Source organism: Sebastes fasciatus, chromosome 20 (genome assembly GCF_043250625.1).
Source record: "Sebastes fasciatus isolate fSebFas1 chromosome 20, fSebFas1.pri, whole genome shotgun sequence".
Taxonomy (NCBI): Eukaryota; Metazoa; Chordata; class Actinopteri; order Perciformes; family Sebastidae; genus Sebastes; species Sebastes fasciatus.
The window spans coordinates 27368124-27383123 of NC_133814.1; the positions used below are offsets into that span (position 1 = coordinate 27368124).

Sequence of the window (15000 nt, forward strand, 5' to 3'; positions counted from 1 at the left end):
ATCCTGCAGTACGAGTGCGAGGCGGAGATCTCTTTAGACATGTTGCCCTTCAGCTCCTCCGGACCCAACGACTGTTATGTGATCCCCGGTCAGATCCAGGACCTGTGAGAAACCCTGAAACAATACGCACAACATGATGCAAAACTCCTGTTCAGTTGGAGGCCTCCCTCCATATCATGCACCAGGGAGCAGGGCTTGACCTCTGACCTCCTGCTGCTGACGCCATAAAGGTGCCAAATTGATCTATAAATCAGCTGTTCAACCTTTTTTGCATCGAAGCAAAGTGATGTTTTTATTGTGGATAGAAGAAGTTCAACCAAAGTGTGATGTTTTCATCATCAGACTGTGTCATTTGAAGGATTTTCAGAGGCCTAAAGATCCCGACACACCAACCCGACATCAGAGAACCAGCGGCGATGAAGGCCGACCGCTGAGTCGCCTCACGCCTCCTTTGTCTCGGCCAAAAAGTTGCACTCGAACACACCGCAAAGACTACAGCCGACGGCCGGTCAGCACGTCCTGTATTCATCATTCAGAATGAGAAACAGGAAGACCGAGGACGGCGGATATACAAGCCGTTGTTCTGATACGTACGTGAAACAAAGCGACGTCTGTCGAACCGTTTCCACGCCGCTCTCACTCACCGCTTAGCTTCATTCCAGATGTTCAAGTCGCTGTGAACATATCTGGAATGATCAGATGAGATGAAGTTGGCTTGCTTTCCTCACTTCCGTTTCTCTTCTCATGCACTGATTCGCTTAAGCCGAACAGCCAATCAGAGTGATTTCTCTCACTGATGAGCTCCGCCGTCAATTCATTAAGCTGAATCAGACGAAAAACCTCCAACAGACTAGAGCTGACGGTGAGGACACACCGCAAAAAACATAATAATATACCACAATTTCACAGGAAAAAAGAAACAACCTGAGAAAATGCAGAACAACCAAACATTGTGGACGATATTTTCATCATCTTCTGACCCCTTCAGACTCATGCCGGGGCCTCTCTGGGGGTCTTGACCTCCAGGTTGGGAACCACAGATCTAACTTTATCTATATTTATACACAAACAGCGGACTGGAAACGGTGCAGCCCCGTGGGTCTGATGACCGCTCATTATGGCGAGGAATATAACTCTGGATTCTACTTTTAGGACATCGTGATTTAAATGATGATATTTAAGAGTTCCTACTGGGAAGATGTTTTATATTCTCTGATTCGGACACAGACTCATTGGCGTTTTCAGTCCGAAATGGCGGCAGGTTGTTGTCAAAAAAGCCCTCTTCGTGACAAATATGACAAATAAATAATAATACTTTCTTTAAAAAAAAGGTTTGACAATATTTTAATGTTATAAATTATCAACATTCAATAGAATTGTTTTGTGACATTAAGTTTTGTTGTAAAAAACAACCATGTAAAGATAACGTAACATTTTATAACGTGTTTCATGATTTAATTTTGCATATATTTGCCACAAAGTGACATATTCTGTTGTTGGAAAATCGTTCTAATATCTTGATAGTTGGAACCACTTCACTCAGCCCTGATCGTTTAATCCTCAGATGACACGTCGACCGCTGCCCCTGACTTCATCCTCTGAATGAATGTCCAGTGTGTAATAACAGAGAGCTGACGGGCCGATCGTCCGGTTCTTTAATAGATTGGGTTTTGATGTGAGAGCTCCGGACTCACTGAACCGGCCTTTGATATGTTAAAGATCATTAATCACAATGACATCATTAGCTTCAGTGTTTAATTGGCCTCTTCAGATAATTGCAGTCTGTTTCTGTTGGAGAGGTCTTTGAAATAAAACATGAAGCTCAACAAGAGACGAGACGGTTCCAGTGTTTGTGTCCGTTCAGAATGAAGTGTGTTGTGAAGATCCAACAGTGAGCGGGCCCCGTTCACACCTGGTGTTGGTACTGGATGTATCATTGGGTCTCAGTTCACACCTCCAGATGTTCTCTGGCTGATTCCAAACCTTCTGCTTTTACACAAGTTTCCCTCAAAGGTATAACTATGGAGGACGGAACATGCCTAAATTATAAATAAATGAATAAATAAATGACTCAATAAATAAATAAATATGTCATTGAATGTATATATGTCATTATTTTTGCATTTTTATATACATATTTTTGTATTTATTTTGTATTATTTTATATTTAATTTAATTGTGTGTATTTATTTATTTATTTATGATCGATTTTCCCCTTGCATTTCACGCCTTATTTATTTCCCCAAACTTATTTATTTCTGTATTCTTTTCTTTATACATTTCTTTATGCATTTCTGCCTCATTATGCAAATGAGGGGGCTTACACATATTAAGTACATTTTAAATTTAATAAAAATAAATATATAAATAAATAAATCAATGACTTCATAAATAAATAAACATGCCATTAAATGCGGCAAAATAGTATTAAAAATAAATGTAGCCATTAATTAGTTGATAAAATGTGACATTAATTGCATAAATAAATGCATAAATAAATAAATAAATAAATAAATAAATACATAAAAAATAGATGCAAAAATAAATGAATAAATAACAAAATAAAATGAATGAATAAATAAATTTCCCCTGGTAACCAGAGTAACCCTGTGTTTAACGTCACGACGCTGTGAATTGTGGGTAATTCCCTCTGGCAAAGTCTGCAGAAATGCGGACTTACGGAAAGAGTTCATAAAGGGCTGAAAATGTCTGCGAGAGCCCTCAAGGTCTTGACGATTTGACAGTGGGACGGTCCTGAACCCTCACGGACTTTGTGGGAACGCGCCTCAAAATCCGTGAGTCAATCCGTGCATCCGTCAGTCACATGACCCTAATCCTGCAGGTCTGAGCGGTCACTCGAGTGTCTCCTGTGATATCAATCAGGACGACGAGTGGAGACATTAAAACAGCCGAACACTGACACACTCTCGCTGTGAGAACCAGCAGTGATGTTGTGTCTGAGTCGAGTGCAGCAGTTAAGTGTCTTTCTGCCGTTTGAAGCTTCTGCTCCACTTCGTGGAAGCGTGGAAGCGTGGCTGCGGTCGCGTGGCGGCGAGGTCAAAGGTCAGGAAGACAACAAATACAACGGGCCCTTGAGAGCTGCTCGCCGACACACTTTGATCTGCAGGAGAAGAAGGAGGCGATTGTGTCCGAGCCTCTTTTCATGGCGTCAGCTCGCTGCCTTCACAACGCCGGCTTTTAAACAACGGTTCAGTCCGTCAGCAGAGACGGACGGAGACGATGACACTCAATAGATCGTCCGTTTCATTACTTTATGTTCAGATAATGAATACACAAATGTCAATTACAGTAATCTGCATGAGATATAAAGAAAAATAAATGGTTATAATAATAATAATCATCTGTTTGATCTCTTTGGCCTGGAAATTTAATTTTAAAAATTTTAATAAAATATCCAAAAAATAGTCAGAAAATATCCAAAAAATAAATAACGTGAGTTCCACCTTAAATATTAATAAAATAAAAAACTAGTAAAATATCCAAACAATATTGGAAAAATAGCAGAAAAATATTAGTAAAATATCGTAAAAAGTATTAATAAATTATCAGACAAAATCTTAGTAAAATATCCCAAAAATAAATAAAATGAGCTCCACCTTAAATATTAGTAAAATTTTAAATAGTAAAATATCTAATCAATATTAGAAAAATATCAGAAAAACGTTAGTAATGTATCGGACAAAATTTCATAAAATATCCTAAATAATATTAGTAAAATATCAGAAAAAATATTAATAAATAATCAGACAAACATATGCAAATAAATTCGTAAAAATCCAAATAATAAATAAAAGTAGCTCCACCTTTACCAACTGCAACATTAAAGTGATGAAAACATTAATGCATCAATAATTAGAATAAAATAATATATATATTATGAGTACATTTATTTAGTATTTTTGAGAAAGCTGTTATCTTTGCCACCAGACTGAAGAAAACTGTAATTTTAGGGTTAAATTTTACCTCGTAGAACACGGGAGTTATTTCCCTGCATCGACACACATCCCATCTGCAAAAACACTCAGAAAATACTTACATACGGACTCATAACAGCCTACATTGCGATCCTCTGTATGTTTTGACAGAAAACAGTAGTGAAATATAGTTTAATTATGAGTCTGGAAACGGTTTGACATGAAGACGTGTCAGAGGAAGACCCATCTGAGCAGCTCGTTATTGACGTCTTTGTTAATCATGACGTAACTGCAGTCGGCTGGAATCCCACTAAACTTCTCCTGATTCTCCAGTTTACAACTGAATGTCAGTCTGACGTGTCATTGGCTGCAGCAGGCCGTCCGTCAGACTGACAGCCGTACAGATTGTTTGAACACATGCCAGCTTCAGTCAGCGTCACGCAGTGTGTACTCGCATCTGGACCGAGATGGTTGGTTTCCATTTCATCCTTTAGGAAACGGCTGCTGTTTGTCAGAATCATCACCTGAACTAACCTGCTGAACTTTGTTATTTGTTGTACTTTTTTGTGAACTCAAGTTGTTAGTCATAAATCATAATACACACACAATAAATTGTGAAAGCATATAAGAGCTAAGAACATTATGATAGTATATCATTAGATGGGCATCCCCATGCTCTTATTTCTCATAAGTTGTTGCAGCAGTGTTTGGGTTGAGACCATTTGTTACACAGATTTGGTGCTAAATTTAACCAGTTTTTATTACTTGAGAATTGATAAAAATTATCAATAATCTCTCCAAAATACCACATTAAGACACCAAGACCTTGAGGAACACCATAGAAAAAGACATGCTGTGATTTGGGATCAAAAACTTTTGACATTTCTGCAAGAATTGCATTTTTTAGTAATTAGATGACGAGCACTTCTGTTGTATAAACTGCTCAGAAACCCCCTTATTGTCAATCTAGCTAGGAAAGCCATCCATCCTCTGAATGCTCTAGGTCTCTAGTCTGATCCATCCTCTGAATGCTCTAGGTCTCCAGTCTGATCCATCCATCCTCTGAATTTTCTAGGTCTCTAGTTTGATCCATCCTCTGAATGTTCTAGGTCTCCAGTCTGATCCATCCATCCTCTAGGTCTCTAGTCTGATTCATCCATCCTCTGAATGTTCTAGGTCTCTAGTTTGATCCATCCTCTGAATGCTCTAGGTCTAGTCTGATCCATCCATCCTCTAGGTCTCTAGTCTGATCCATCCATCCTCTGAATGCTCTAGGTCTCTAGTTTGTGGCTGTAAAGTTTCATGAGGCTGTGATTATCCTAGGTCACCACAGGTCATTTTATACAGCAAGGTCAATGAAATGTCTCCTATGGGGACTAACATCACACATGAATACAGTTGGGTTCATTGGATCCACCAGAGTCTCAGCTTTACAGTGAGACCCAATTTATGGAATTCAAGACTGTTTAGGGACCCCAGTATGCAGAAATATTCAAACCAATCATTTAGAATATATTGAATGAGAGGTCAAGGGACCCTTTTGTTTTTTCCTCACCAAATTTAAGCCTAAATTTGGAGCCTTATTTAACCTCCTTCCCAACAAGCTAGCATGAAATGGTAGCTACCACTGAATTCCTTAGTTTCATGATGCCAGTACCTGCCCAGGTGTAAGTCACAAGAACTCATGGTAAATGACAAAGCACACTAACAAGTTCAACTTCTTAGTCAGATGTTTTTATTAAGACTTTTCAACATGTAAACAATTCCAGGAAAGCTGAAGCACCGTCACCAAGTTCACCTGCAAAACAAGGAAAAGGTCAAGTTTAGTCATGATGAAATCAGTTATACAACAGCTTAAACCTCATTTTGCTTGTTTACCTCAATGGATCTTTGATCCTTATTTGGACCCAGCCACTGGTCGAGTCTTGCGTTGTGCTTTGGCGGCCTTGTAGGGAGACTGGTGGTTCAGGGTACTCTGGGGAGTACTTGGTGTGGGAAAGGACTTCTCGTGCTCGCTGGTAGCCATTACTGGACTGGATGATGTAGGATGAGGGCGGCAGAGGGGACGGCTCACACACTCTCTGGCATCTCAGAATTAGAGTCCCAGACACTGAAGTCTGGGAAAGCATGAGACGGCATCCAGTTGTTCGGGTCAGGGAACGAGAAGTCAGCTCCGCCTGCAAGCTGCATGTACCAAGGAAGGTTGGGGGCAGAACCAGCTCCATCACCAGAGTTTGAAGTTGCAGGAGCAGAGTCAGGATAAGAGCTGTCTGTCTGGTTGGAGGACGAGGTGTCAGCTCCCTCTGCAGGCTGCGTGACTGAAGGTTGGCCAGGGCCAGAAGCAGCGCCATCACCAGAGTTGGAGGTTGCAGGAGCACCAGCATAAGGATAAGATCCAGCATAAGGATAAGATCCAGCATAAGGAACCAGTCCATCATCAAGCCCACCAGTGGCTGCTGTGTTAGGACTTGCCTGACCTCCTGAAAATGGAGGCAGAGTTAAGCAAATGGGAGCATGGACAGTAAAGTTAATGTCAAGCTTCAGAAGGATTATTGGGAGACTTACCACCTTTTGCCGGAGGGTAACTGTTGGCATGAGGAGAAGATCCAGCACCATAGTTGTAGGTTACAGGAGCATCGAAGTAAGGAACAGGTCCGTCACCAAAGTCCAAGGTTGGAGCCATCTGCCCAGCAGCAGGGTATGTTGAAGCCCAATAGAATGGGCTGGATGCTGCCTCACCTGAGCCCACATTGGAGTTTCCATTGGTGCCAGTAGCAGACTGAGGGACTGCAGGAGCACTCGGAGCACCCTGGGAGGGGGCCTGGTTTCCAGTGGGAGAGCTGGCCTGTTGGGGGGCAGATGGTCTATACTGCAGGTTCACCATGGGAGGAAGTAAGCCAGCTCCACCACCAGAGCCCCCAGTAGCAGTGTAGGGATATCTGTAGTCTAGATGGAAAGATTCAAGTTGAGTCAGCTTCTGCATCCAATATATAAAAGTATTGTACCATTTATTATTTTAAGGAGTGCAAGTATGTATAATTAAAATGAAAATCAGTCATGACATTTACTTCATATTTGCTGTGTTACGACCTGCTTGACCTGAACCCAGAGGCAGATTTAAGTAAATTAAAGCTTCAGAACCAATGTAAGGTTTGTTGGGAGACTTACAGCCTTTTGTCAGAGGATAACTGTTGGCATGAGGAGAAGATCCAGCACCATAGTCGTAGGTTACAGGAGCACCGATGTAAGGAACAGGTCCATCACCAAAGTCCAAGGATGGAGCCATGTACCCAGCACCTGTGGATGGGAAGCCAGGAGCAGGAAATGAAGCCCAATAGACTGGGCTGGATGCTGCCCCACCTGAGCCCATATTGGAGTTTCCACTGGTGCCAGCAGCAGACTGAGGCTTAGGGGTCTCAGTAGGTGGAAGAGGGTGAGCAGTAGGGCCGACGTCACCTGCACCCTGGGAAGGGGCTGCAGGAGCACCCTGATTGGATGAAGACTGGCTTCCAGTGGGAGAGCTGGCCTGGTGGGGGGCAGCGCCACCACCAGAGCCCCCAGTAGCAGTGTAGAGATATCTGTAGTCTGAATGGAAAGATTTAAGTTAAGTCAGCTTCTGCATCTAATATATAAAGTCTTGTAGTACTTTTATTTTTAGGAGAGAAGTAAATACAATTGATGGTCCAAACTTGCTAAAGTCAAACTCAGAAAGCTTAGCCTTTTTCAACCCCCTCCTCCCCCCCAAAAAAAAGCCTCAAAATGAAGTAATTTGTGTCTCTACTTTTTAGGTCCAAGACTGAAAAATCTGTCACAACTTTTACTTTGTACAAGTCTTGCTGTGTTACAACCTGCTTGACCTGAAACCAGAGGCAGTATTAAGCAAATTAGAGCATGGAGAGTAAAGTTAATGTCAAGCTTCAGAACCAATGTTAAGGACTGTTGGGAGACTTACTGCCTTTTGTCAGAGGGTAACTGTTGGCATGAGAAGATCCAGCACCATAGTTGTAGGTTACAGGAGCATCGAAGTAAGGAACAGGTCCATCACCAAAGTCCAAGGTTGGAGCCATCTGCCCAGCAGCAGGGTATGATGAAGCCCAATAGAAGGGGCTCGATGTTGCCTCACCTGAGCCCACATTGGAGTTTCCATTGGTGCCAGTAGCAGACTGAGGGGCTGCAGGAGCACTGGGTGCTCCCTGTGAGGGGGCCGCAGGAGCACTGGGAGCTGCAGGAGCACTGGGAGCTCCCTGGGAGGGGGACTGGTTACCAGTGGGAGAGCTGGCCTGTTGGGGGACAGATGGTCTATACTGCAGGTTCACCATGGGAGGAAGTAAGTCAGATCCACCACCGGAGCCCCCAGTAGCAGTGTAGGGATATCTGTAGTCTGGATGGAAAGATTCAAGTTGAGTCAGCTTCTGCATCCAATATATAAAGTATTGTACTACTATAATTTTTAGGAGTGCAAGTATTTAATTTCATTTTAATTATTATCAGTCTTAACATTTACTTAATATTTGCTGTGTTACGACCTGCTTGACCTGAACCCAGAGGCAGATTTAAGTAACTTAAAGCTTCAGAACCAATGTAAGGTGTGTTGGGAGACTTACTGCCTCTTGTCAGAGGGTAACTGTTGGCATGAGGAGAAGATCCAGCACCATAGTTGTAGGTTACAGGAGCATCGAAGTAAGGAACAGGTCCATCACCCAAGTCTAAGGTCGGAGCCATGCGCCCAGCAGCAGGGTATACATTGGAGTTTCCATTGGTGCCAGTAGCAGACTGAGGCTGCACAGAGGAGCTAGGAGTCTTCCTCCCGGTGGTGGTAGGTGGACGAGGGCGAGCACCTTGGGAAGGGACTGCAGGAGCACTGGCAGGTTCGTTAGAGCTGGAATCAAAAGTCACAACAAACCTGTTCGGCTCATACCTCGGTAACGAGCCTGCAGCCACACCGTGAGCTCCCTGACTGGATGGGGACTGGTTTCCAGTGGGAGTCCTGGTCTGTTGGGAGGCTGCCCCAGGCTGCTGGTGATTAACGGATGGTCCATAATGCAGGTTCACCAGAGCAGGACGTGAGCCTTCAGACTGGAGGTTTGATCCACCACCGGAGCCCCCAGTAGCAGTGTAGGGATATCTGTAGTCTGGATGGAAAGATGAATTAGTGAATAAACTGTCAGCTCTGGTTAGAGTTGGTTGTCAGAAAGTAAAACTCACCTTTTGTTGCAGGAAAACAAGCACCACTGCTAAACAACAGCAGACAGATCCAAGAAACCCTGGAAAATAAAAGGTTAAATTGAAAGTTTTTAGCAATTGTTGGCTAAACTGTCAAGTAAAAATTAAAAACAAACCCATTCAGCTCACCTTAAAGCCACTCCAGCCACCATGTTTGAGTTCACCAGCCTCTGTGCAATGAGGTGAATGAGGCTCCTCTGGTCTTATATTGATGCTCTCTGCACTAATTAGACTCATTGATGACACCTGGAGCCCAATCAGTCCCTGCAGCCTGGTTCCAGTGGTGGAACAGAGTATTCATATTGTCATATTTTATCATCTAAAAAGTATAAAAAGTAACTAAACCTGTCAGATACATGTAGTGGAATAAAGAGTACATTTAACTCTATAATGTAGTGAAGTATAAAGTGGCATAATATACGCATTTGTAAGTGCTTCTCAATAAAACAAAAGCAAGATATAAAATAGGACACAATATAATAGAAAAACTAGGGCTGTCGATCGATTAAAACATTTAATCGAGATTAATCGCACATTTTTTAATCTGTTCAAAATGTACCTTAAAGGGAGATTTGTCAAGTATTTAATACTCTTATCAACATGCGAGTGGACAAATATGCTGCTTTATGCAAATGTATGTATATATTTATTATTGTAAATGTTGTGAAAATGTATCTATATAGTAAAACGTGTTTTTGAAAGGCTAAATGCCAACAAATATGGATTGAAGTAGAATATTTTGTTGGATGAAAACATGTTGTGAATTTTGTAAATGTTTACATCTATCTTTTTTTAAAAATCTTTTCTCTGTTAAGTTTTGACTTTTGGACTTTCCAACGCTCTGGAGTTATTGGAAATGTTTGGATCAAACGAGTCGGTTAACAATCCTACGCAGCCACCACTGGAAACAAATTCTACTAATAGTCTAGTAATATTAGTGGAGCCTGATCTTTATCTGCAGCTGTAAACAAATACTGAATTTAAACAGAATGTGTTCTCCTAAGTAGCAAAAAAAACATTTGAAATAGTTTTATATACAGAATTTTGTGTAGATTATTCAGTACGTGTGATTTTATGATTTTAGTTATACATGTGCAAAATGCTTAGATGCTAAAGTTAGCATGCAAACGACATCATCAAGCACAGCTAGTTGAGACTAATAAGCTCAGTCTGACAGAGCTGAACCTTTAAACTAATAAATAGAAACCAACAGACAGAATCATTATGAAGTCTTTTATTTCCTTCCAACATGTCTGTGCAGAAACATCATCCAGCCTCCGAACAAACGGCAGCATTCAGCCTGATGCTGCAGATTAAAGACAGAGGAACATGGATCACACAGCTGGTTGATGACTGTGTTTCATACACGGCTCAACTTTATCATAACTTTAGTTTGGAGAAAATGCTGCATCTTCACTGTAATCAAACAAGACTTCCAGGCTGTGTTTAGTAGTTTAACGGGATTGTTTGGAAGGTTTGAGGTACTTACCATAGTCAGTGTATTACCTAGTTGGAGTTTAGAGAAACAGACGGGAGCAAAGCGATGTACTGCTGTGGACACCTACAAAATAATCAATACCAGTGTACGCTATATTTATATTTTCACGGCTTTACCTCGCTGTCAGACAGCCCTTTTATGACGGGGAACTGAAGGTGTTATCTGTGCTTCAAAGCCATCAGACTCCATTGACAAAACTAACCGACTAAGGCAGGAACTCCAGGTCTGTCAGGTAAAATTACTGTTTTCTAAATGAAGTCTGGCTGCTTTGGCGAGAGCATAGATAACGGCTTCAGTTCCCTGACAGAAACACAGACTGTATTGCTGTCTGATGGCGAGGTAAATCGGCAAATATATTCTAGCATACACTTACTTTTCTTATTGATTCTTTTAAGTGTCTAAAATGTGTTTTGCAGCTGTACATCACTTTGCTCCAAACTCCCGAACTATCCCTTTAATTACTAGATCTCTGGTCTGCTGCTGCTCGACAGCGGAGCAGCTAGGCTGAAATATTCGTAACATTTTGCTATAAAAGCAACACATTTGGCACAAATGTAGGTTTATACGTTATGAAAAGATATAGATATCGGGGTGCCGCAAATTTGGCCCCCCGAGGGCCACGGCAGCCATTTTTCAAAATGGCCGCCAAATAGGTGCTAAATATTCCTAAATGTTGCAGAAAACAGATTTTTTTTTTGCTGTTGATGATTTCCAAGATGTGTTCAAGCTGATTAGATCCGATGTCAGAAGACCACAGACATGTTTTTTCCTCTTTATTTTGAAACACATGAAAACCAAATAAAAGGAGCATGAAGGTCACTTCAGGGTCAAACTTCAATTAACCCTGTTCAACCCTGAACTTCAAGTTCTCAACTTTATCTCGTGATATCTCTGTCAATCTTACTGCTAATGAAAAGAGAAATGCACCGATGGAAAGCTGAAGATCTCGCAGTTCTAACGTGTATTGGTCGTCATTCCATCATAAAGGCAAGGAGGTGAAGTTTGACCTTGAAGTGACCTTCATGCTCCTTTTATTCGGTTTTCACCTTTTTTCTCAGGTTAAAAGCTTTTAAGCGGCACCCTTAAAAAATAAAGTGGGATAAAAAACATGTCTGTGATCTTCTGACATCTGATCTGATCAGTTTCAACACACCTCAGAAATCATCAACAGCCATGAAATCAGTCTTCTGCAGGAATTAGGAATATTTAGCGCCTATTTGGCAACCATCTTGAAAAATGGCTGCCACGGCCCTCAGGGGCCAAATTTGCAGCGCCCCTATATCTATATATTTTCATAACGTATAAACCTACATCTGTGCCAAATGTGTTGCTTTTATCGGAAAATGCACAATTGTTATCGGCTAAGAGAGGAGGTCAACCAGCAGGAATGAAATCATGGATTAGATGATGATCCGTGATGATTTATTCCTCCAAACTAAAATCATAAATGATGTAAAACAGCATTTTAATAAGTAAACCTTTCATTTGAGGATATATCTTTGACAGGCATTTATCTAAAATGAGCGCAACAGAAACACCAATCTAATGCACTTCATGGTTGAATGTTTTTCCCTTTAATGACCTTTTTAAAACACACAGCGAGGAGCTTGTTTCCAAAATGTCCACAAATCCTTAACGTTCATTTTTCATTTAGAAGATAAACGCTGTAAATATAAACAGATTTTAAACCCTTTAAATAGCACCATGTTGTTCTATCAACCGGTTTGAGGAGTCGGTGAGATGTTAACTGTTAACTAATTTTGGATTCAAACGTTTCCCGTTGAGCGGATGGTTTCCTCCAGTCAGACAGCACCACAGCACCACAGCACCACGCATTAAGGCACGAAACGTCCCCCATTAGAGCCCATTAACTTCACATTACAGACGACAGGAGAGGAACTCACTACAGCAGAGCAGTCAGAGTTCATTAACAGACGTGGCATTCATTTTTGTTTTTGTTTTTCCTCCTTCGTAGGTTTTTACAGGCCGACTGCAGACTGCAGAGTGAGAACGTACGGTAGAAAGAAAAGTTTTTAAATCAGGTTTGACACACTGCAGAGTCAGCATGCTTCACCCACACTGAGAGGAAAGGGACGGAGATATGAACACAAACTACTGCTGCCAATAGAGATCTCAGGCCTGGTTAACGCATCATTAATGTGAGAACTGTGAACTACAGGAGCGTTGTCACAACGCGGATATGCGGAGAGACAGAAATTGATTAAATTGCTGTAGAGTGAATCGCTGTCTCCGTCTGCTAGAGACAGAAAAAACAATGATAGAACGATGTTCAACCATCTGTTCAGATTGTTGTCAGCTAGTTACAGAAATAACAACTCCCAGCTAACAGCGAAGATGAACAGTAACGTCAGACTGAATAGGATTGAGCATTTAAAAGTGTTGTAAATGAACTATTTAAACACTGATCAGTTATTGAGTTATAGCTAGCAAGTTCAAGCCAACCAACAACCGTTTTAATGTAGCGGAGATCGAAAAAAAACGTTCATGTCAGTCTCAGAGTTATCTGGCTACGATATCTCTGAGCTCCTATTGAGGTTTCTGAGTGAAGATCGTATATTTTATGACGTCATGAACCTAAAAATAACCCTCAAACAAAATCCTTAACGAGAATAAAGTGACCCGTGGATTAAATTAGACTTTATTATTAAAGGAGCAGTGTGTAGGATGTGACGGTATTTAGCAACCAACAACGTAACAAAAACACAACAATTCTTATTTTCAGGTGATTATACACCAAAGAAAACATACTTATTAATATTATATTCCATTTCTGATAATAATTAGATCCCCCTGAATGTTACACACTGGTCCTTTAAATCAACTTGATTTAATGAATTTAACTCGTCAGTGCATTCCTCCCTTTTGTTTGCAGCGAGTGGGAGTGTAATAGCGTCCAATGCGGCGTTTATGCATATACAGTAGGTCTATGGGTGAGGCCTTGTCGTGGACATCCAGTCACGTGGTTCTGTATCAGATCTAACGCTCTCTAGCTGGACTCTGGCTTCTACCTCACATAAAGACATAAAGACATGAAATGTGATAATAAGATGAGATGTTGTGGTGAAGAGCAGCTCAGCCACGACGCTCCCCGTCCTGCTGCCCGCTCTCTAAAGCCACCGCATGTCATTTGACACACTAATAGCAGCGCTGATTGCCCGAGTGGACGTCTATTCACGCCGGATGCTCAAGTGCCACTTCTGAACCGCTGCCGGTTTCAGCAGAAGACATTACACGTCCAATCGTCTGAGAACAAGCTGTGCTCTCCACTTACAGGGCGACTATCTGGCATCCTGCTCTTCAGTGTCGGAGACAATCTGCCCTTCAAAGGAAAACTAAGGCTGACCTGACAGAGCTGCAGGGGTCAAAGGTCACCTCAGACTGCCTATCAACATACATTATACCACCAGGTTTCCACAGTGTGTTTGGGTGGTTCACATTATGAAAAAATAAAAACAAAAAAATAATAATAATGATACAATAATATTAATATATAAAAAATTAATAATAAAAACGAAAAAGACATATAAACATGATAAAATAATAACAATAATAATACAGATCAAAATTAAAATAATATATGCACAAATTATTAATATAAACAACAACAAATAAATATGATAAAAATAGAAATAGAAATACAAACTAATAATAATAACAAAAAATATTAATATATGCACAAATTAATAATAAAATGACAAAAGACACATAAACATGATAAAAACATAAAAATTCAAAATAAATATATAAAACTAATAATACAATATAAATATGTATTAATATATGCACAAATTAATAATAAAATGAAAAAGACATAAAAATATGATTAAAAAATAATAATAATAAAAAATAAATGCAAGAGTAATTAAAAATAATTTAACAAATAAATACATTTAAAAATTAATAAAAAAATAAATAAAAGGGAAAATCATGCATAAATAAATAAATACATTTAAAAATAAATACAGAATAAATAAATCATAAATGACATTTATTTTCAATATTTATTTATTTATTGAGTCATTTATTTATTTATTAATTTATTTTTATTTTTGTGGCAGGTTCTGTCCTCCATAGTCCAGAAGGTGATGTCCGTCTAACTGACTCCATGTGAACTCATCTGTGTTTAATAGATTCATGCTTGCTGCCTGCTACAATGACTAAACTTCTACCAACTGGAACACAAACAAATCACCAACCACAGCTTTCAGAACGTCTGCTTTCTGTGAAAAACTGTAAATGTATTCAAATGTGATGAGTCACTTTAACAGAAATACAAAGGAGCGTTGTATAATCAAGGACGTTTTAAATATGGAAGATCTGCTC

General features: G+C 40.3%; 1 protein-coding gene across 1 annotated transcript in view; it reads left to right on the forward strand.

Moving 5' to 3' along the window:
• Nucleotides 1-108, forward strand: part of LOC141758624 (D(5)-like dopamine receptor) — a 3020-nt gene extending 2912 nt beyond the window's left edge. The window contains exon 2 of the mRNA XM_074620213.1: nucleotides 1-108. This exon is cut by the window's left edge and continues 1214 nt beyond it. Coding sequence (XP_074476314.1) covers nucleotides 1-108 — 108 coding nt within the window.
• The last annotated feature ends 14892 nt before the right edge of the window (nucleotides 109-15000 follow it).